At 38.8% G+C, this 20,560-nt stretch overlaps 4 protein-coding genes across 8 annotated transcripts; 3 read left to right on the top strand and 1 right to left on the bottom strand.

Annotated features, from left to right (window-relative positions):
* The first annotated feature begins 56 nt into the window (after positions 1 to 56).
* Positions 57 to 1,485, top strand: mrpl32 (mitochondrial ribosomal protein L32). 2 transcript variants are annotated; one of them, XM_020937628.2, is made up of 3 exons: positions 57 to 264; positions 882 to 1,081; positions 1,166 to 1,485. In XM_020937628.2, the coding sequence occupies exons 1-3, from the start codon at positions 168 to 170 to the stop codon at positions 1,415 to 1,417; spliced, it is 549 nt and encodes a 182-aa protein (XP_020793287.1). In that variant the 5' UTR covers positions 57 to 167; the 3' UTR covers positions 1,418 to 1,485. The 2 variants fall into 2 exon arrangements, with proteins under 2 accessions (XP_020793287.1, XP_055019287.1); XM_055163312.1 differs by having other exon boundaries at positions 122 to 264; positions 810 to 1,081.
* A 128-nt stretch (positions 1,486 to 1,613) lies between these two features.
* On the top strand, positions 1,614 to 2,879 carry zmp:0000000930 (telethonin). Its single transcript, XM_020937159.2, has 2 exons — positions 1,614 to 2,343; positions 2,427 to 2,879. The coding sequence occupies exons 1-2, from the start codon at positions 2,210 to 2,212 to the stop codon at positions 2,731 to 2,733; spliced, it is 441 nt and encodes a 146-aa protein (XP_020792818.1). The 5' UTR covers positions 1,614 to 2,209; the 3' UTR covers positions 2,734 to 2,879.
* ccdc127a (coiled-coil domain containing 127a) lies at positions 2,801 to 6,922 on the bottom strand. 4 transcript variants are annotated; one of them, XM_055163310.1, is made up of 4 exons: positions 6,812 to 6,922; positions 4,168 to 4,271; positions 3,848 to 4,092; positions 2,801 to 3,623 (listed from the first exon to the last, which is right to left on the bottom strand). In XM_055163310.1, the coding sequence occupies exons 1-4, from the start codon at positions 6,829 to 6,831 to the stop codon at positions 3,195 to 3,197; spliced, it is 798 nt and encodes a 265-aa protein (XP_055019285.1). In that variant the 5' UTR covers positions 6,832 to 6,922; the 3' UTR covers positions 2,801 to 3,194. The 4 variants fall into 4 exon arrangements, with proteins under 4 accessions (XP_055019285.1, XP_020793242.1, XP_020793243.1 ...); XM_020937583.2 differs by lacking the exon at positions 6,812 to 6,922 and adding an exon at positions 4,708 to 4,818 and having other exon boundaries at positions 4,168 to 4,313; XM_020937584.2 differs by lacking the exon at positions 6,812 to 6,922 and adding an exon at positions 4,708 to 4,802 and having other exon boundaries at positions 4,168 to 4,302.
* Positions 5,008 to 11,081, top strand: sdha (succinate dehydrogenase complex, subunit A, flavoprotein (Fp)). The gene is made up of 15 exons (XM_055163308.1): positions 5,008 to 5,151; positions 5,742 to 5,825; positions 5,910 to 6,071; positions 6,165 to 6,308; positions 6,368 to 6,532; positions 6,613 to 6,761; positions 6,838 to 6,962; positions 7,161 to 7,329; positions 7,843 to 8,038; positions 8,106 to 8,277; positions 8,351 to 8,469; positions 8,545 to 8,656; positions 8,738 to 8,868; positions 8,952 to 9,062; positions 10,569 to 11,081. The coding sequence occupies exons 1-15, from the start codon at positions 5,089 to 5,091 to the stop codon at positions 10,653 to 10,655; spliced, it is 1,989 nt and encodes a 662-aa protein (XP_055019283.1). The 5' UTR covers positions 5,008 to 5,088; the 3' UTR covers positions 10,656 to 11,081.
* The last annotated feature ends 9,479 nt before the right edge of the window (positions 11,082 to 20,560 follow it).

A 20,560-nucleotide genomic window follows, 5' to 3' on the forward strand; every position in this document is an offset into this window, starting at 1 on the left:
CGGCGCTACCGAGCACGTTCGAGCATGATTCGCCTTTAAATAAAACAGAGAAGAAAATAATTTTGTCGCTTATTATTGACGCATGAAGCTCCGGTGACCGTGGGCTGTGCATGTTTAAGTAAAATACAGCGTGTAGAGATTAAGAAACATCATAGAGATTAAGAAACATGATGAATTTAGCCTCATTAGTGCAGAGTTTGAGAACGTCTTTGCTACACATTGAAAGCAGACTACTGCAAGCAGCAGGACTCGAGAGGCAACTGGGTAAGTTCAATCCATTCATAGACAAGATCACTCATGTGCCATAGTCTATAAACATAGACTGTATACACGTATATGACCTGTGCTCGTCCGTCTGTGTCACAAAAGAAAGATATTCTGTTTTTAGACATAGAATAAATATTATTATAGATGACCTATAATGTGGTATAGCCTGCAGTGTACCATTTTACATAATATTACTACATACTTCCAGGATCAAAATCTAATTTATAAATTAGCCTATTCTTGATCTACCATGGATGTCGAAGTGACTGTGAGCTTGGCTGTCTGGTCCATGGGCTGGTCAGACAAAATAATGGTTCAGTATTCTTTTCAACATATTTGATGCAAAGAGTTTCACACAGGGAGTTTTCAACAACTAGATATGTGCCTTAGATTATTTTCTCAGACCACTTAATTATTTAGACATGTCCTGGTTGGACAGTAAATAAACTAAATTAAATTGTATGTAATGAATTATTAACTTTCTCTCTCACTCTCTCTCTTTCTCTCTTTCCTCTCTCTCCTTCTCCAAATGGAAACAATAGATTTATACTTATAGTTTTGCTACTTACTAAATAACTGTTGACATGACAATGCACTTATGTGTATGTCTCTAGCTCCAGCATTATCTGTAAATGGCTCAAGTATTTTGCCTCAGCTCAACAATGAGCAGGAGTTTGAGGAGCAACTAGAAGGCCCAGACCAGCCCCCGGGTTTCCTAGATAGTATCCTGTGGATGGCTGCACCCAAAAAGAGACGTACTATTGAGGTCAACCGTACAAGGAGGAGATCCGAGAGCAAACTCTTAAAACTCAAGGTGAAATTTTACATTCCCTAGTAATGTTACTCACTGTTTTAGACTAACATTAATAAATTGTTTTTCTTCCTCTGTGTTTCTTAGACTAACATTGAGCCCTGTCCAGAGTGTGGCCATCTTAAACAGAAACACATCTTATGTGGCTTCTGTTATGCTAAAGTTTGTAAAGAAACTACCAAGATTCGTCAACAAATAAAAGAAATGGAAGGCGGACCTTTTGGTGCTCCAACAGTGGAGACTGTTGTCCTATATGAGGGAGAAACTCCAAGCGCACAAGACAAAGACAAAAGAATTGTAGAGAGGCCAAGAAAGCGCCCTGCATGGTTTAATGCATGATCTGCCTTTTTATACAGTTTAAAATCATAATCTCAAGTGGTAAATTAAATATTCAAATGTTGTATACATTGATGAGCCTCAGTGTATTTTCTTAACTGTTGTAAAATGTCTGAATATGACATTCTTTACATCTCTAATTCTTTCTTCAATAAATCTATAGTAATATGTTATTTTTTGTTATCTATAAAATGGTGCAGTCATCTATGAATGCTTGTTAATATTGTTATGCCTTGACAGTACTGAGATCTTAAATTAAATTACATTTTAGATGTAAAGAGTCAAATCATATAAACTAAACATTTTATAGTTAATCAAAAGTAATGAAACTAAAATTAACTCCACTTTCCCACTGGGCCTCCTTCAAAGTGCCTGTGTACAGAGGGCCGATAAACACCTATGTGATATGTAACTCTAGCTCTTTCTTAGGATAAATTTCCTGTATTTACTGGCTCTTTTTCAGCTAGATAAACACCGTCAAATATACACATGACACATTTATCTTTCTTCAAAATTTAATTATTTTGCACATTTAAGACAAATGGTTTTATTTCTGTTATACAAAAACACAAGTTTGGTTGTCCGTCAAAGTAATCGAAGCTCCCTGGGATTTCCAATGAAAGCCATCCTTTGAAATGCCTAAGATGAGAACATTGATGTGATGCAAAATGACTAAAAATAGAAACCACTGATATTTAAAAGGCTTGCAAAACAGTCTGAGTCTCTATACAGCACACAGAGTTTAGCATTATTAAGAGTCTGTTTCTTTAGAGAGGGGCACAAATTACTGATTCAATGAATTGCATTAGTCGTGGTGGTTGCTACCTGGTGAACTCCTTATGTGATGTTCAAGAGGAAAACCACTTGACAAAGGAGCGCTACCAGGCTTCTTGGATAAGTCTGGTGATAGAAACCAGACCACAATACAGGTACTTGTTTATTTAAAACAGAATGCACTGTGTACGTTTCTCAAAAAAAAAAATCTGTGTATGTTTTTTCATTTGACTTTAAGGCAAACCCTGTCAGACAAAAACTGTATTGGCAAAGAGAGTTATGAGCAGCAACAGGTGGTCCACTTTATTGTTGAGAGGAATCTCAACCAGACACTGAAGCTGAGGAGCAGAGACAGAGACATGACAGAGCACCAGTTACCAATTCTCCAGAAAATCAGAGGTCGTGTCAAAGAAGAAAACACCGGTGAATTCTCAAAACAAAAGAGAGAAATAGAGAGGACTGGAGAAGACCACAGTAAACCTGTTCAAACCAACTTCAAGGCTGTCAGCTTGATGCCTTTACCTCGGGAAATGTCTTTGGGATAGAGGAGAGAGTAACTTTATTGTTCACATGCAAATAATCTGGGGAAAAAAAGTTACACTCTTGAGTAAATTATGATGTTGTGGTATTATTTTTAATTAACTTTTATGAACCTCAACCATGTCACAAAATAAAATATTTGCTTCTAATACACCCTTTCAAACTTTATTTTGAATGCTTATTCCAAAATTATCTTTCTGAAACAGCACATACAGCAAATGACAAATTACATTACTTTTGTTGATTTATGTTATTCCAGAAAATGAAACCATTGATTTGAAAGGACAGTTCTGTCATCAATCTAGTCCTATGTTGTGTACAGTTGCATCTCATTTCCTGAACACTAATTTTGAGTTTTAAATCTGAGTAAATAAAAATATATAGACATTTTGAGTTGAAGAAATAGACAAATGTATTTCCACATTTATGCTAAAATGCTTAAATTTTTCAGTGCAGTTGTTATTTCTCAGTTTTTTCCCAAAAGTGCATCTTCAGCTCTCTTGTGTTTCTGAACAGTGACCTGCAGTTGCCAGTATTTAAGATAAACCCACATTAAACTCCCATTCTTCCTCTTGTCCATATTAAGTAAGTCTGCACAATACTTATCTCGCTTAAAAATGTCCTTCAAGTCCGACTCAAGATTGAGTTCTGACACTGTGGGGTCTTTGACTGCCTTCAGTAATATGTTTTTCTCCATTTCCAGACGTTGATCTCTGGGCAGAATAATGGAGCAGTAGGCACTCTGACGCTCCACTAAGAGGTGCTCTAGCTCGTTCAGAGTGGCTGTTGCCCGCTGGTGCCATCCATTCTCTCTCTCCAGTGCCTGATGCAAAAGGGCTCCAGCTGCACCACTCTTTACCAGCCTTTCCTTCTCTTCCTCCATGGCATCCCGTTCCTTTCAAATTAGGTAAAAAGAATAGTTAATAATTCCTCCATGTTTGCTTCCTTCCCTATGGCCTGTAAATATAAGTCATGGGTAGATTCTGGAAAAACAGGCTTTACAATTTACCAATCAACACCAAAATATTCTTGGTGGCAAGATTCATTCTTGAATGAATGAACTGTGAAAAGGCTGTGTAAAGACAACAGAATAAATACACAATAAAACATTTAAATTACCTTTTGAAGTTTCTTCCTTTCCTCCATCAGCTGCTGACTCTGTGAAATCAAAGCTTGTTTGTAGCCTGTCACTCTTTGTCGCTCCTTTTCCAACTCAAGCTCTAAGGAAGCTGCTGCCCTGCGCCTTTCACTCAGCGTCTCCCGGTAACGTGCCTCCATCTCATCCTTTATTATGGACACATCTTTTTCATATTGAGATTTCACTTCTTGGATTTCCCTTTGTGAGTCTCTAGTCCAAATCCAACCTGTAAAACAATTAAAATCACTAAGATCCAAATAATTTAAACCATTCTTAACACTTTGGGGAAGAAAACACTCACGAAAAGCTGCCAGTCCCAGCATAGGAACCAGGAGGGCATAGTTCCACTGGTTCCCATCTTCTGCCCCTGGACCCCTTCTTCTACCATCCGGCTGGATGTTCCATCTGGGAGGGTCATTCAAGTTGTTCATTGAGGCTACAAAGAAACTAATGATTGTAAATTGTTAATTCGAATAAGTCTGAGTCTTTGACTATGTGCAAAGCTATTTGTGCAAGAGTCAAGGGTTGATGACATGTTGAGTTGATCCAGGATTTAGACATTAGTGCATGTGGTAAAATTAAGAGATTTTCTCCAATAGTTTAAGGGGATTACACAATAGTAACACGACATGTTAGATGTATAAAAAAAAAAAAAAAAGAAAAAAAAAAAAAAGAATGTCAGCTGCCATCTCAAACAAACAAGGCTAGCCAGGAGCTAACGCTAGCTTAGTTCGCACAAGCCTGCTGACAGTTATGGCGAAGGGGACAAAGCAGAAGAACAACTGGTACCTGACAGCAGACATGGGGATGCGTTCGTTAAATAAGTGGTGCATATGCTCACCTTGAAAGAAAAGTCTAGGTCACGTATACATTTGTCCTGCAGCACAGCCAAACCTCAGATTATACAATTTTTGTTGAGAGTTATGGGTCATGTGCAATTATCTTAAAAGCAGGTTATTTCTTGAAACTTATTATAATGCCTTGTGATATAAAGTAAATAATGTACAATAACGGAAGATTATAATATATGTTTTTATTATTCTTAAGAGTATCAATGATAATTAAATTCTATGTTAATTTGTTTAAATGAGTTCATATAGTAATTTACTAATCAGCTCCCCCATGTTATAAGAATGGTTCAGTCCTGAGCATCAGACCGCCTCTGGAGAACCAAACCCACAGCTTCACTGTCGCACAGTGTCCGCACGCTTCAGCCGTCAACATGGCGAGTGTTCGTGCAGCCTCCAGACTCCTTTCCAAAAGGACTTTATTTAAAGCTAAAGCAGTAAGTGCACATGCTAGGAGACAATACATATATAGACATATATTTCTATATAACTGTGTTTGTGAGTGCCATGACCTGTGAACTATTTTTTGGCATTCGGCTTTTGGCTTTCGTAACTGTCAGACTGTGCCTTGCGTAAGCTCTTATGTAGCTTAGGTTAGTTCAATGTGACTTCCCTTATATATATAAATATACATAGCTACATTTTACAGTTGTGGTTTGTGTTAAAAATGATATTATTATTTCTTAAATAGAACCAACCTACGTAGACATTCATGTAAATAAATCGTATGTTACACATAACTTCCTCAACTTGGCTTGCCCTTGTCCAGGACTCTTTGATGCTAACATGCTAACAGAAAGCAAAGGGTGGTTTATTTTGACGCTCGGACTTAACACCTTTTTATTGTATTCCTTATAGCGTCCATGTTTTGTTGTGTTTTTATATAAATGTAGCTAGTATTATTTAACTATGATTGCGGCGTGCTCGGAATAGCGGCTTGACTACTTTATCTGGAAGACATTGTTTATTTTTTTATTTCCTTTGGAGAAATCGTAACATTGATTTTAACTGAATATTTTCGTTTCAGATTCCTGCTGTTACTGTGGAGCGCACCAGAAATTTCCACTTTTCTGTCTATGGGAAGAAAAACAATGCAAAAGTGTCCAGTGATGTAAGTTGACACTGGAAATACCAGTGCTAGATAGACTGCATTCGGTATTATTCATAAACACAGCAACCATAATTTTCCTTTCAGATCTCTACTCAGTACCCAGTTGTGGATCATGAATTTGATGCTGTGGTGGTTGGAGCTGGAGGAGCAGGTCTGAGAGCTGCCTTTGGTCTCTCTGAGGCAGGTTTTAACACTGCATGTGTGACCAAGCTGTTTCCCACCAGGTCTCATACGGTGGCTGCACAGGTGAGCAGCAGGTTGTTTCAAAGTATAAGTCTGACTGTATAACATTATTAGATATATATACAATAATCACTTGATTCTTCTTTTTGTAAACAGGGCGGTATCAATGCAGCACTGGGAAACATGGAGGAAGATGACTGGAGGTGGCATTTCTATGACACAGTGAAAGGATCTGATTGGTTGGGAGACCAGGATGCTATCCATTACATGACGGAGCAAGCCCCTGCAGCTGTAGTAGAGGTAATTATATATATGCAAATTATTATTTGGTTTTTCCACTTAAATGCTCTATTGTCTAGCTGGAAAACTTTGGCATGCCATTTAGCCGAACTGAGGATGGCAAGATTTACCAAAGGGCCTTTGGTGGCCAGAGCCTTAAGTATGGAAAGGGAGGCCAGGCCCATCGCTGCTGCTGTGTAGCAGACCGCACTGGACATTCATTACTTCATACACTCTATGGACGGGTAATTAAAACTGTATAATTATGTTAGGCACAAGTTTACCAGTGAGTCTGCTCTTTTAAAAGCATTCCACCCTTTTGCAGTCACTTCGTTACGACACTAGTTACTTTGTGGAGTACTTTGCACTTGACCTGCTCATGGAGAATGGCGAGTGTAAAGGAGTTATTGCATTGTCCATGGAAGATGGCTCCATCCACCGCTTCAGAGCCAACAATACTGTCATTGCTACTGGGTGAGTGTTTAATGTAATAATTATATTATATAAAAATTTACACAACTCACTCAGTGTTGTACGGCTTCATTTGTAGGGGGTATGGGCGTGCCTATTTCAGCTGTACTTCAGCACACACAAGCACAGGCGATGGAAATGCAATGGTCACTCGAGCTGGTCTTCCCTGCCAAGATTTGGAGTTTGTGCAGTTTCATCCCACAGGTGGGGATCTATCAAATTGTGCAGCAAAATATAATTACTGTATGACATAACTGGAATATTTCTTTAATATTGAGTTCTACCTTTTAAAAAGAATGAATGAAAGAATAAATACCCCATTTGTTTTCTTTTAGAAGTTAGAATGCACTTGAATGCGTCCTTGCAGTGATGTCTGTAGAGTTCTGCATTCTTTGCTCACAGGTATTTATGGAGCTGGGTGCCTGATCACTGAGGGTTGCCGTGGAGAGGGAGGGATCCTAATTAACAGTGAAGGAGAGAGATTTATGGAGCGTTATGCGCCCAACGCTAAAGACCTGGCATCCAGAGATGTTGTGTCACGCTCGATGACGATAGAAATTCGAGAGGGCAGGTGCGGAGATGATTTATTCCTAAATTCATGTTAAATGTCATATTGTGTCCTGATCAATAACATACCTCTAACTGTGTTCTGTGTCATTTGCACATTTCATTTATTCTGCATGTTCTGTCAGTTTCCCACATCAGATGATGACAAAATGCCTGCCTCAGATTTCTTTATCATACTCCATGAAGTCCATTGTGGGTTTTTTTTTGTTTGTTTGTTTTTTTAATTAGTTGATAGATTTTAGCAGGCTGTTTTTTTTTTTTTTTTTTGTTTTTTGTTTTGTTTTTTCAAGCAGGTTTCAGATACAGGTAGAGAGCAGATGCTGACATTTTAAATACATATCAGGACTCACAAGTTTTTACTATTTTCTGTACTTATAAATAATTTTATTTACTTAAGGAAATTCCATTTTAAATCTATCTGTACTAGTTTGTATAAAAACCTTAAGTTCTCTTCAAGATATTTGCCCATCTACACTTGTGTTTATTAACTGTAGATGATAATGGTGTTCTCTTTTAGGGGGGTGGGTCCAGAGAAGGACCATGTGTACCTGCAGCTGCACCACCTTCCACCACAGCAGCTGGCCACAAGGCTACCTGGGATCTCAGAAACCGCTATGATCTTTGCTGGAGTTGATGTGACAAAGGAGCCTATTCCAGTTCTTCCCACTGTACATTACAACATGGGTGGAATACCTACCAACTATAAGGGGCAGGTAAGCATTCACATTCATTTATTTATGAATTAATTTCTGCCCTGTCTCACATTTCTGTGCCCTTCAGGTGATCACTCATGAAAATGGAAAAGACAAGGTGGTCCCGGGATTGTATGCCTGTGGTGAGGCGGCCAGCGCCAGTGTCCATGGTGCTAACCGTCTCGGTGCCAACTCCCTATTGGATTTGGTGGTGTTTGGCAGAGCCTGCGCTCTCACAATTGCTGAAGAACACAAACCAGGTGAAGGTGTCTTCTACAAATGCTTTTGATATTTGACTTTGACAAACACTTATTCTAGTAATAATATTTTTAGGAGAGAAATTATCCCCTTTGCAGCCCAATGCAGGAGAGGAGTCTGTGGCCAACCTGGATAAATTGAGATATGCAAATGGTTCCTTGAGAACATCTGAAATTAGGCTTAATATGCAGAAGGTAAAATACATCTCGTATTTACTGTGACATGGGCTGTCGGCGAAAATTATATAAGGTTGTGGTACTTTGATCCAGACCATGCAGGCCCATGCTGCTGTGTTTCGTACTGGAACTGTGCTGAAGGAAGGCTGCGACAAGATGGATGGCATATACACAACTTTGGAGGACATTAAGACATTTGACAGAGGTGATAATTTTTCAAATTTTCATTTTACATTTTTTAAACTGTTCACACACAACTGTGTAAAACATTTTCTTTATTTTCCAGGCATTGTGTGGAACACTGACCTGGCAGAGACTCTGGAGTTGCAAAATCTTATGTTGAATGCCATGCAGACCATCCACTCAGCTGAGCAGAGGAAGGAGAGCAGAGGAGCCCACGCAAGAGAGGACTTCAAGGTCAGCTTTTTTCAATTTTATTTTGTGCTGTTGGTACTTATTTTGTTTTTAATCGTGTATTGTAAATGTTCTTTCCTATTAAGGATCGCATTGATGAATATGACTATTCCAAGCCTCTCCAGGGTCAGGAGAAGAGGTCTTTCGATCAGCACTGGAAACACACACTGTCATATGTTGACCCCAAGTCTGGAAAGGTACAGTATAACAGACATTTCTTTTATATACTGCTCAAAAAAGTAAAGGACTCTTTTTGAAAACACATTAGATCTCAATATGGAAAAAACCCTTTTATCTCTACAAGTATCAACATAGCAGTGTCTTAGGAATGGAAGGATGCCATCTCTTTTCATGGAAATGAACAACAGGTGCACCAGAGTCGTAACAATGAAACGACTCTTAAAACAGGACTGGTTTTGCATGTTGAGGTCATTTTGAGTTCCTCCATCTTTGTTTTTTGGCTTAATTTCCACTAGTACTGGCTTTGACTAGAGTGATCATCACTACTGGAAGTATGAGCCCATTACTTAACCCTACAGAAGTTAAACAAATTGTCCGACTTCTCAAGGATGGCACATCCGGACCTGCCGTTGCAAGGAGATTTAATGTGCCTTCCAGCATAAACTCCTGGACATGGAAATTTCAGGAGACAGGCAGTTACTCTAGGAGAACTGGGCATGGCTGTAGAAGCTCCTCAACCCATCAGCAAGACTCATATCTGCTCCTTTGTGCAAGGAGCAACAAGTTGAGCACTGCCCATGCCCTACAGAATGATTTCCAGCAGGCCACTAGTGCGAATATCTCTGCCCAAACAATCACTAACAGAATTCATGAGCATGGCTTGAGGGTATGACATCCTTTAGTGGATCCAGCACCATGGAGCTCCATTGGCATTTGCTAGAAGATGCCAGAATTGGCAAGTCTGCCACTCTCATATGTGAAAGGCACATATGAGAGTGGCAGACTTGCAGATTCACCCTGAGCACCTGTGATAGACATGAACAAGTCTGGAGAAGACAAGGAGAACGCTATGCTGCCTGCAACATCATTCCGCATGTTTGATGGTGGGTTAGTGATGGTCTGGGGAGGCATATCCATGGAGGGAGGCACAAACCTCCACCGACAGTCAGACTGTCATTAGGTATCGGGATGAAATCCTTGAACCCATTGTCAGACCCTATGCTGGTGCAGTAGGTCCTTGGTGTGGCAGGAGTCTGCAGGCAGTACCTGAAGGATGAAGGGATTGAATACAATTGAATGGCCCTCACTATCCCCTGACTTAAACCTGACAGAACACCTTTGGGATATTATGTTTGGGTCCATTAAACGTTGCCAGGTTGCTCCTCAGACTCTACAGGAGCTCAGTGAAGGCCTTACACAGATTTGGGAGGACATCCCACAAGTCACCATCTGTCGTCTTATTAGGAGCGTGCCACGACGTTGTCAAACATGCATAGAAGCCTGCCACATCATTATTTCACGTTCATTTTCAGGGTGTCTATAAACTTAAGCCCTCTGTAGCCTGAAAATATTATATCCATTGGCATCCTTTTGTTTCTAAGACATTGCCCTGTCTATGCTTGTACAGATATCCAGGGTAGTTTTTTCACATTGAGAGTTTTCAAAGTGTTCACTTAATTTTTTTTGAGCAGTGTATTTACCAAATTTTGATGAACTGAAGCAATGTCTTGTGTTTTTTCCAGGTGACTCTTGAGTACCGTCCTGTTATTGACCACTCTCTGGATGAGCAGGATTGTGCCCATGTTCCTCCTGCCATCCGCTCTTATTAAGAACACAACCATTTCTCATTCATGTACTTGTACTTATTGTCACTCATTAATGGCTATTTATGAAGAGACTGTATTGAAGGAAATGGTTTTCATTCGCACACTAAGTACTTTGCAGTTTATCTTGTGCTGTTCAGATTATGTGTTTGTTGAAACATATAGCAGATTCTTATTGCTTGACTTTCCACTTTGAAGCACTAACAATCAATAAGGGAAAATAATTGCTTCCTCTCTTGCAGCATAAGTTTTAAATGTGCTATTTAAAGTACTTCTGTAATTACATCTTATTTTTGAAAAGAATGTAGAAATGATTTTTTTTATTCAAATGGTATGTTGCTGTTGAGCAGGAAAGTCAAATGTAAATATTGAATAAATGTACAATAAATGTGGAGATGCTGCATGTACTTGTTTTAAAAGGATGGCCTTGAATCCTGTGTGGAAATTATTATTGTAGTTCAACATAACACAGTTACCACATCTCAAACTTAAAATCTTCATATTCCTTGTCAGACAGCTATGTTTTGTAATCCAAATGTACACTCACTGATAGAACCATAAGTGTCTTCTGTATAAGGTGGATGCATTTTTTTTTTTTTTTTTACTCAGTAGTTACAGATTGTCTGGATTACTTTGTAATAGTTTCTTTTTTCAGATTTTAGTTTTTGTTCCAGCTCATATTTATGTGTTCAATAAAGTTTGCATGCAAGTAGAAAGTTGGGCTGTGTTTGAGCATTTGCATCTGGAACCAAACCTAAAGAGAACTGAAGTTGCCTGTCACCACAATCTGTGGAGGAGTGAATGAATAATACATGTACTTGAGGCCTATTTTTATGCTTTTCTGTTTGCAGTCTGGTCAGTAGGGGGAAGCAGAACATCAGTTGAGCCTAAGGTAATTTATGGAACATGCTAACAATGTTTGTTCAGTTCTAACAACTTAAGCAAATGATCCAATTTCAACAATAATTCAATAGTTGGCTTTGTTCATTAATTCATATTATACATTCAATTAAAAACTTACATTGTCCATCAAATTAGGCATTCGTGTTTTAGCAACTATTTTGTGGAAGTTTGGAGCTAATCAAGTGTTACAGTGCCTTTATGTCCTTACTCCTGTTGGTAACTTTCAAATGGAAATCTAAGAAAATACAAAAATACAAGCAGACAATAAAGCAAAACAAGTCTTTTAAAATAATACAGACATGATTGCCTGTTTCACAAGTCCAGTTGCAAATGCTACAAACTGCAAGTAAACGTTTAGCAAGTGATTTATTTTATATTCAAGCGAATACATGAAGTGAATAATACATAACGGGAAGAACATGTAAGAAGCAGGCATGTACATGTAACAGGGCTGATGGTATCGTTCCTCTGCCACTTTAATGGGTGTGTTTTCTTTGTGTAGGTAGTTTTTTTCCTTTGTTTGGTGTGGGCCAATGTCCATATAATTGACAGCTGGGGGTCGGTGCCTATAGTATAAAAACCCTGTAGACCTCCTCTCTCTTTCACACCTGGTTGTCCTTTGCTCAGTTTGATACAAATTAGCTCACCACATGGCACTTATGGGATGCACTAGATATACTAAAGGGGTTAAAGTAAAATTGGTTTTATTTTGTTTCATTTTGTTTTAATTGAACTTTCTTTCACACCTGGTTGTACTTTGTTCAGGAGATCCCTGTGCAGTCCGAAGACATATCGGCCACTCCGTGAGTGAAACTGGTGCAAGCTGGGGACAAGGCGCCACACCAGCCGTGCGTACACACACACAGTGCAAAAGTCCGGCATCTTCGCTCGCTGATAGTTATTTGACAGTCAGCGACAGTTAGAACTTGTACTACAGTCCCAACTGTCCACTGACTATGCGAAGCATTACAACGATGAGGATTCCGACACCACATCCGAGAGACTTATAGTTACAGCTTAGTGCTCGGCGGCTGTATCTCTCTGCCTCTGCCCGAGTTCCACGTCTGTTGGCGTCCAGTGTCTGGCAGGGACAATAAAATAATTTACAAAAAGATGAGTAATGTTAAATACAAGTGCGTGCGTGTGTGTACATTCCCTCAGACTCAAACACCTGACTAAAGGAGGACAAGTGAGAATGCACTCACAGACAGGCAGACTAAGGTGAATTGTTTACGGTTGAGGGAAAACAAAAGAATCTCCAGTATTTGCCCTAGTGGAGAGTTGCATGTAGACTACAACAATAATAACAAATATAAAAGGTGAATAATAGAGGATATAACATTTTAGTCAAAGCAAGAAGGAACTGTGGTACCTCAGATTATCTAACAGCTATAGGCCAAACCAAAACCTCATTCATCATTACTACTACAACTAACATTGGTTGAGCAGTCAGATCCACTGACTCACAGGTTGGTGGTGCGATTCCAGCTCCCACAGGTGATTTCTTTTGTGTCCTTGGGTACGACACTGAACTCACTGCACCCCTAATGTCTGCGTACACTGGTGTATGTATGAATGGGTGAGTGGTTCCTTGAAGTAAAATGCTTTAGATTCCTTCAGGGTCGAAAAGAAAAAAATGTCACCATTTACCACTGCTTGTGCTGCTACTGCTACTGCTACTACCGCTACTACCACTACCACTACCACTACCACTAGACCAGAAAATTGCATATTCTCACAGAGACTGGGACAAATGTAATATGACAATTTCCGGAGACCAGGGTGGATTCATATTAAGGTCAAACAGTGCCTGGAAATTACAGTATATGGCTTATCATCCCATTTTCCCAGACAGTAATTGTTCAACAGATAAAAAAATACAAAACCAAAAATCTATTAAAACACTTTTTTCAACTGTATTTTTGCATAGCAGTATCTTTCCCTGAAACACTGTCCAAATTCTATTACAGCTGTAGTGGCTTACTAGTGAAGAATGAAGTAGGCTGAAACGAATACGGCATCACTGCATGAGCCTCTTGTGTCTTAATTTCTTTTTACAGGAATCAGGAAACTAAACATGAAATATACTTAATTCTTTTGTGCACTAGACCTGTAAATTTAAAAAGGAATTGAATAAATAAACACAAATGAGCAAATTGTTTATTTTTTCCACTAAATACAAAAGATTAATCTCTTGAACCACTACAGTCCCAGTTTTGAACCCTGTGTGCCCTGTCCCAGCAGATTTATCCAAAACCAATGACATGTTTATTTTTTACACTAAATACAAATGATCATGATCAAGCTCTTGAACAAAATCAGCAGGAAACATTTCACATGTTTTGTTTATTTTACTAGGGGTCAAAATTGGACCAGAAAAGGGCATATTCTCACAGAGATTGGGACAAATATTTATAATATGACAAATACATCTTCTCCCTAACTTCTCTACTTAAACTATGGCAAAACCTATATGTAAGATTTTGATTTTAAAATTCATAAACTTGACCTATCTGTGTCCCCTAAACACAGACAAATCAAATATAGCTTTTATTGATAACAATTCTAATGCTGATTTATTCTTAATTACAACAAAGGACATCAGGTCCCATTTATTTGGTGTTTTGCTTCTCAAGATGATCATCTAATCAGAAAGCAGAATGAGCCACACATGAGGCTATGATTTAGGTTGCCAGTTTCAATAGTGAAACCCAGTTAGTTTTAAAAGTCTGATTTGATACCTCATTATGTAAACCCAACCCCCACAGCCAATTATTCAGTGCTAGTGCAGCTTCTGCAGCTCAGTGAGTGAAATCTGAAGGTTCTGAGCTTAAGCCACAGGCGTGGCCTGTATACTGAGAAAAACTATTTGTACTCTGTCTCCACATTTAGGCATTGGTAGCAAGAGCACAGACTACATATACTTTCTTTTAGACATTATCTGTGACTGCTGTACCACTGTAATGGCTGCAGTTTGAAAACTATTTACTTTTAACAAAGCACAATAAAAAGCCGCGTTATTGTCACTGAAATTTGAGATACAAATTGCAGCTGCTGTGATTTAATTCCACTCCCTTCAAATACTCATATGGAAAAAGAAAGATCCAGTATTCAATATTCAGCCAGACAGACCATTCCAACAGGAAAACAGTAGTGGAGTAAAGAATACAGACAATACTGTGAATCATCGGATACATTAAAGGTCTAAAATTAATCATGGACAGCTGTTAGCAACTCAGGAAGACAAGACAATATACACCAAAATATACTGAAGAGTGCTTCAAAAGTTTATAAACCTCCTTATCATATTAATATTCCTTAATACAAAATCTTGTACAATTATGAAAAACAATCCTTTTGTGATGTATGAAAAAACATTTTAGCTTTCAAGTGTAAATCGGAGATTTGACCCTCTTGCTTATTGTTAAAGGTGCTATATTACACAAGATGGATTCTTGGGAGCTTTAAGCCATTTTAGAATGTTGGTACCTCATCAAAAACATACTCAGGATTGGGTTTTGTTTCACTCATATGTTTAAGAAACCCTTTATTATTAGTCTGTTTACATCTCCAAAGCTAAAAATGCTCTTTTTCACCTTAGGATGGCATAAAGCAGTAGTTTTCACATTAACAGCTACCTTTTACCTTCAGTTCAGGTAGGCAATGCCAGGTCTGAAATCATCCAAATAATTTTAGTGAAGGTCTATGGAGTTTAAAAATATAGTGGAGCACTTCCTGTATTACGACATGACATCACAAGGTGGAACAATGTTTTCTGTTTCAGAAAAGAAACCAGCCTAAATATGCAAGGTTTGTGTGTTAAACATGTATGAATGAAACAAAACACAACTCCAGGCATGATTTTCATGAGGAAACAACATCAGATCAGAAAATAGCATAATCTGGGCACTTTAATTTTCTATTAATGTGTTGTAGTGCATAGTAGTAATAGCCTAAAAAAAATAATCTATGTATTCTGTATATTTAATATCTGCATTTAAAATATTGAAACTTACTAAGATTGAGTAAACCAAGGCAGCAATCCCCAATGGCATACAACAGCAAAGCATGTTGAAGATGGAATATCCCAGGTAGTCTGCTTCAGGAGGATTCAGAGGTGTTTGTGGTAGTACAGTAATCACAACATGTTCGGGGTAGAGCTGCTGTGAATATCGAGCTAACTATAAATAAAGAGACAACAAAGGAGAGGAAGAAAACATGATATAACATGGGAGTTGAACCATCAGCCTTTTAGTTAGCATCTCTTACAACTGACCTACAGCATAAGTATTATTATGATTAGTCATTAACCATAGCATAAAACACATAGACAACAAAACTATCCCAGTCAGTGTCTTACCATTACAACAGGACCATAGGCTATGGTCAGGACATAGAATTTTTCCAGTCATTAAAAAAAATTAGACAGAATTTCTAGGCGCAGTCAGGGGCCGGAGGGGGTCCGGTTTGGGGACCACAGGATCTCATCTCTGCTGTTTGCGGATGATGTTGTCCTGTTGGCTTCATCGAACCAGGACCTGCAATGTGCACTGGGGCGGTTTGCAGCCGAGTGTGAAGCGGCTGGGATGAAGGATCAGCTCTTCTAAGTCTGAGGCCATGGTTCTCGACCGGAAAAAGGTGGCTTGCCCTCTCCGGGTGGGTGGGGAGTCTTTGCCTCTAGTGGAGGAGTTCAAGTATCTCGGGGTCTTGTTCACGAGTGAGGGAAGGACGGAACGGGAGATTGACAGGCGGATCGGTGCAGCTTCGGCAGTGATGCGGTCGCTGTATCGGACCGTTGTGGTGAAGAGGGAGCTGAGCCGAAAGGCGAAGCTCTCGATTTACCGGTCAGTCTTCGTTCCTACTCTCACCTATGGTCATGAGCTCTGGGTAGTGACCGAAAGGACAAGATCGCGGATACAAGCGCTTGAAATGAGTTTCCTCCGTAGGGTGGCTGGGCGCTCCCTTAGAGATAGGGTGAGGAGCTCAGTCACACGGGAGGAGCTCGGAGTAGAGCCGCTGCTCCTCCACGTCGAGAGGAGCCAGTTGAGGTGGCTCGGGCATCTGTTCCGGATGCCTCCTGGGCGCCTCCCTCGGGAGGTGTTCCAGGCATGTCCCACCGGGAGGAGGCCCCGGGGAAGACCCAGGACACGCTGGAGGGACTATGTCTCTCGGCTGGCCTGGGAATGTCTCGGGTTTCCCCCGGAGGAGCTGGAGGACGTGTCTGGGGTGAAGGAAGTCTGGGAGTCCCTGCTTAGGCTGCTGCCCCCGCGACCCGGCCCCGGATAAGCGGATGAAAATGGATGGATGGATGGATTAAAAAAAATTAAAAATAGTAATGGACTTGCCAGATGCTTTACTCAGTAGGTCCTTCTCGCTGCTGTCCAAGTTTCATTGTAGGCCTACATGACTAAAGAAAGACTAAATTTAGGTTTACCATTTTTATCTCTAACTGCATCTCACTTGTATAATGTATTATGCCAATGGCAATACATCACTTCTGATTATGATTAAGACTATAACCAAATAAGGCGAGATCTTACTTGTTGACCAGGCTGTTGGTATCCCACTGAAGGCCCTTCTTGGTACTGTGAAGGGCTGGCCGCTTTATCCTGTGGAGGTGCGTTCGTGTTCTCCATGATCCTCCTGTCTGAGAGGTACCTCTACGATTTGTTTTCCTTGTTACCTTCAGCCTAGTTTTCAAGTAACTGTTTCCTGTCAAGCGGAGCAAAGTTATTTTTGCCACTCCCACAACAAACTTTTCTTGGGCCAACTACACATCCTCTGACTGGATTAAGTTGGTTTAGTATGCCTATGTGCTAAAATACAGTGTCTGTAGTCATGGCACTTTTAATATAGGTATGTGGGGCAGTGCCTTATCTGACCCGGTTTGGTGATTTAGAAGATGGTCAGATTTGATGATTGAAGTCTGAAAACAGGTGGAGGGGCAGGTGTCAAGAGGCAAAAATGTAATTTACTGGTCTCCCAATCCCAGAGAGTGTAGAAGAGTAAAATAGCCCCCACTCTGGGACGATATAGGCTTCCAAGTTTAGGGGGCTCAGGACCAAGGGCAATACATGTGCGTGTAATGTTCACACCAAAAATATCATACATAAATGCCGATTACTCTTTCTTACTCATCTTTCTCTATTTCTTTATGTCAATCTATCTGTTTAGATCAGTGATTCCCAAACTAGCATTTTTGAGTCAAATGATATGCTTTTGTCCATCTGTGACATGTTAGTGTCATATGAACCATCTTGCACTCTGAGGACCTCAGGGACCGGCCTCCTGCTGGTGCCCAGAGTCAGGACTAAACAAGGGGAGTCAGCGTTTCAGGTTCATGCAGCTAAAACCTGGAACAGTCTTAAATACATGTATTTTTCCACAACAATATTTTATCCTGTTTTTTGTGACATGCATAAATGAATAATAGTAGTTGATGGCAGAATATTTGACATTTTTTGCTAAGTGACTTGCACTATCTGTTATTCTCTCTGAATATCAGCATCTTTTCTGATAATCATATCTTTTTACTTGGTCCCTGAAGGGTTGACCACATTTTGTATTCACCCTGTGTGTCTGTGTGTGTCTGTGTGTCTGTCCACCTATGATAATTCTGCCATTTATGGACCGATTGTCACCAAAGCCCCCGTGCCCGATGCTGCAAAAAACGTTTGGTGACGATCCAAGGTAAAATATTCAGCCAATCATCACACAAGCTGGCACATACATAACCGGGGTACACTGGATGTTACTGGTTGAAACCGGTCAAGGTCACTTGAAGGTGAAGGTAACCAAGGTCAAATATGCGTTTTGGTCATAACTCTGCGAAGAATCGAGCTAGAGCAATGGGAGTGCCCTGCTGCCCCCACCGATGCCTCATGGGGGACCAGGTTGCTATCTCTGATTGTGCTTGTTTCTCCTTGGTCTAATCCAGGCTGAATCACCCCTAAAAAGGGGTCTAGACATGCCCCTGCCCCCACTATTATCTTTGTGTCACTTTTATGCCAGAATACATTCCTGGATTTACATTTAATGACAGCTTAAAACAACATACCAATAGCTGGAAAATGACATAGGCCCATAAAAATGGTCTTGTTTTGTTTATTTATTTAATGAGACAGGGGAAGTGTACAATATACATTAACCTTAACCCTACTACACCCCATAGGTACATTTTTGAACATCTCAACTTTTCTTTTTTGCATAACTTCGGCGTTATTGCACCAAATAACACCAAAATTGGCCAGGCTGTGTATTTTGTGATGTATTTTTAATTTCTGTGCTTTTTTCAAGATCACATTAATTTTACGATCCATAATCAAAATAGTTACATCCCTAGTCCTTAGGTATATTTTTGTCCCATTGACTTCCATTCAAAATAGCTTTTTTCACTGGCATATCTTTGCCAGTGTATTTTTACTTTTTGATTTATTTTTCATTTTTTGGTGTTGAAACCCCTTCAAAATTTTTTGTTTTGTTGTCTTTTTGAATTTTTTGATATTTTTCTTTTTACTGTGTATCTTCCATTTCAAGGTTATATCAATATAAAGACATTTGTACATATTATTCCACACTGAAGGCCAGAGATGTAGCTATATGAGGTTAAAATGATATGGATGTGTTCTAGAGGAGTCCCACAATGCACTGAATGTGTTTGTTTGGGAGTGTGTGTGAGTTTGTGTGTGCCTGTGTGTGTGTACATTTTCAGGTGTATGTATACGTCATTGTTTACGCCTCTACTGATAAACACTGAAAATTTATTTTTTTTAAAGCAGAATAACTGCAATTTTATTTCACTTATACTTGTTTTTCTCATGTCAGTGTGTTCAAATGTGTTCAACGTTTTACATTTGACAGTTTTTTGGAGGTTTGAAGATTTTTTGTGATTTTTTGGTCCACCATTTCAAGCATAATCATAGTATTTACATTTTCAGTCATTTGTACACAATGCAAATGTGAAATAAATACTAAATCTTTTAGTATACACATACACAATACAGAACACAATCCAATATACGTCAATGTTCATACACACACACACACACACACACTTTTGCTATCAATAAAGGCATTTAAAGGGTTAAAATTTCAAAATATTATATAATATTTGGTATGTATGATTAGAGCAGAAGTAAATGAAGACAATGATATAAAAAAGTTGAAAACAAATCTGTACTGCATAAAAAATATTGTGGTATTCTTTTCCTGTGTACATTTTTGTCCCAGAGGACCACAGATGTAACTATTTGAGTTTGTGCAAAAACTACAAAAATTTTAAAAATCAGTGTTGGCACTATTTTATGACATCCCCAACCTCTGATAACCCCAACACAAACAAATTAAAATGATTTGAAAAATATAGAAATAATCCAAAAAAAAAATTCATTTTATTCATGGACAAAATTTGAGACTTTTGCTGTCAAAAATGGCATTTAAGGGGTTAAAATTTCAAAATATTATATAATATTTGATATTTATGATTAGAGTAGGAGTAAATGAAGATAATGATATAAAAAAGTTTAAGAAAAGACCGTATTACATAAAAAAAAATATACGATGTTCTTTTCCGGTGTACATTTTTGTCTCGAAGGATCACAGATGTAACTAATTGAGTTTGTGCAAAAACCAAAAAAAAAAAAAAAAAATAATAATAATAATAAAAATAAAAATCTGTGTTGGCACTATTTTATGACATCCCCAACCCCTGATAACCCCAACACAAACAAATTAAAATGATTTGAAAAATATAGAAATAATCCATTTAAAAACAAATTTTCATGCATAAAATGTGAGACTTTTGCTGTCAGAACTGGCATTTAAAGGGTTAAAATTTAAAAAATATTATATATTTTTTGGGATGTATGATTAGAGCAGAAATAAATGAAGACATTGATACAAAAAAGTTGGACAAAAATCTGTACAGCATAAAAATATTCTTTTTCGGTATTCTTTTTCGATGTACATTTTAGTCCCGAAGAACCACAGATGTAACTATTTTTAAAGGG

The sequence above is a fragment of the Boleophthalmus pectinirostris genome, unplaced genomic scaffold, assembly GCF_026225935.1.
Source record: "Boleophthalmus pectinirostris isolate CB_2022bp ecotype Guang Dong unplaced genomic scaffold, ASM2622593v1 HiC_scaffold_6, whole genome shotgun sequence".
Classification (NCBI taxonomy): domain Eukaryota; kingdom Metazoa; phylum Chordata; class Actinopteri; order Gobiiformes; family Gobiidae; genus Boleophthalmus; species Boleophthalmus pectinirostris.

Coding starts and splice junctions, on each gene's coding strand:
- mrpl32 (XM_020937628.2), top strand. CDS start 168: ATGATGAATTTAGCCTCATTAGTGCAGAGTTTGAGAACGTCTTTGCTA. Junction 265..881: donor AGGACTCGAGAGGCAACTGG/GTAAGTTCAATC, acceptor GTATGTCTCTAG/CTCCAGCATTATCTGTAAAT. Junction 1,082..1,165: donor GCAAACTCTTAAAACTCAAG/GTGAAATTTTAC, acceptor TGTGTTTCTTAG/ACTAACATTGAGCCCTGTCC.
- zmp:0000000930 (XM_020937159.2), top strand. CDS start 2,210: ATGAATTGCATTAGTCGTGGTGGTTGCTACCTGGTGAACTCCTTATGT. Junction 2,344..2,426: donor GAAACCAGACCACAATACAG/GTACTTGTTTAT, acceptor TTTGACTTTAAG/GCAAACCCTGTCAGACAAAA.
- ccdc127a (XM_020937583.2), bottom strand. CDS start 4,297: ATGAACAACTTGAATGACCCTCCCAGATGGAACATCCAGCCGGATGGT. Junction 4,093..4,167: donor GCTGGGACTGGCAGCTTTTC/GTGAGTGTTTTC, acceptor ATTGTTTTACAG/GTTGGATTTGGACTAGAGAC. Junction 3,624..3,847: donor AAAGGAAGAAACTTCAAAAG/GTAATTTAAATG, acceptor CTAATTTGAAAG/GAACGGGATGCCATGGAGGA.
- sdha (XM_055163308.1), top strand. CDS start 5,089: ATGGCGAGTGTTCGTGCAGCCTCCAGACTCCTTTCCAAAAGGACTTTA. Junction 6,762..6,837: donor AATACTGTCATTGCTACTGG/GTGAGTGTTTAA, acceptor CTTCATTTGTAG/GGGGTATGGGCGTGCCTATT. Junction 8,657..8,737: donor CATTAAGACATTTGACAGAG/GTGATAATTTTT, acceptor TTTATTTTCCAG/GCATTGTGTGGAACACTGAC.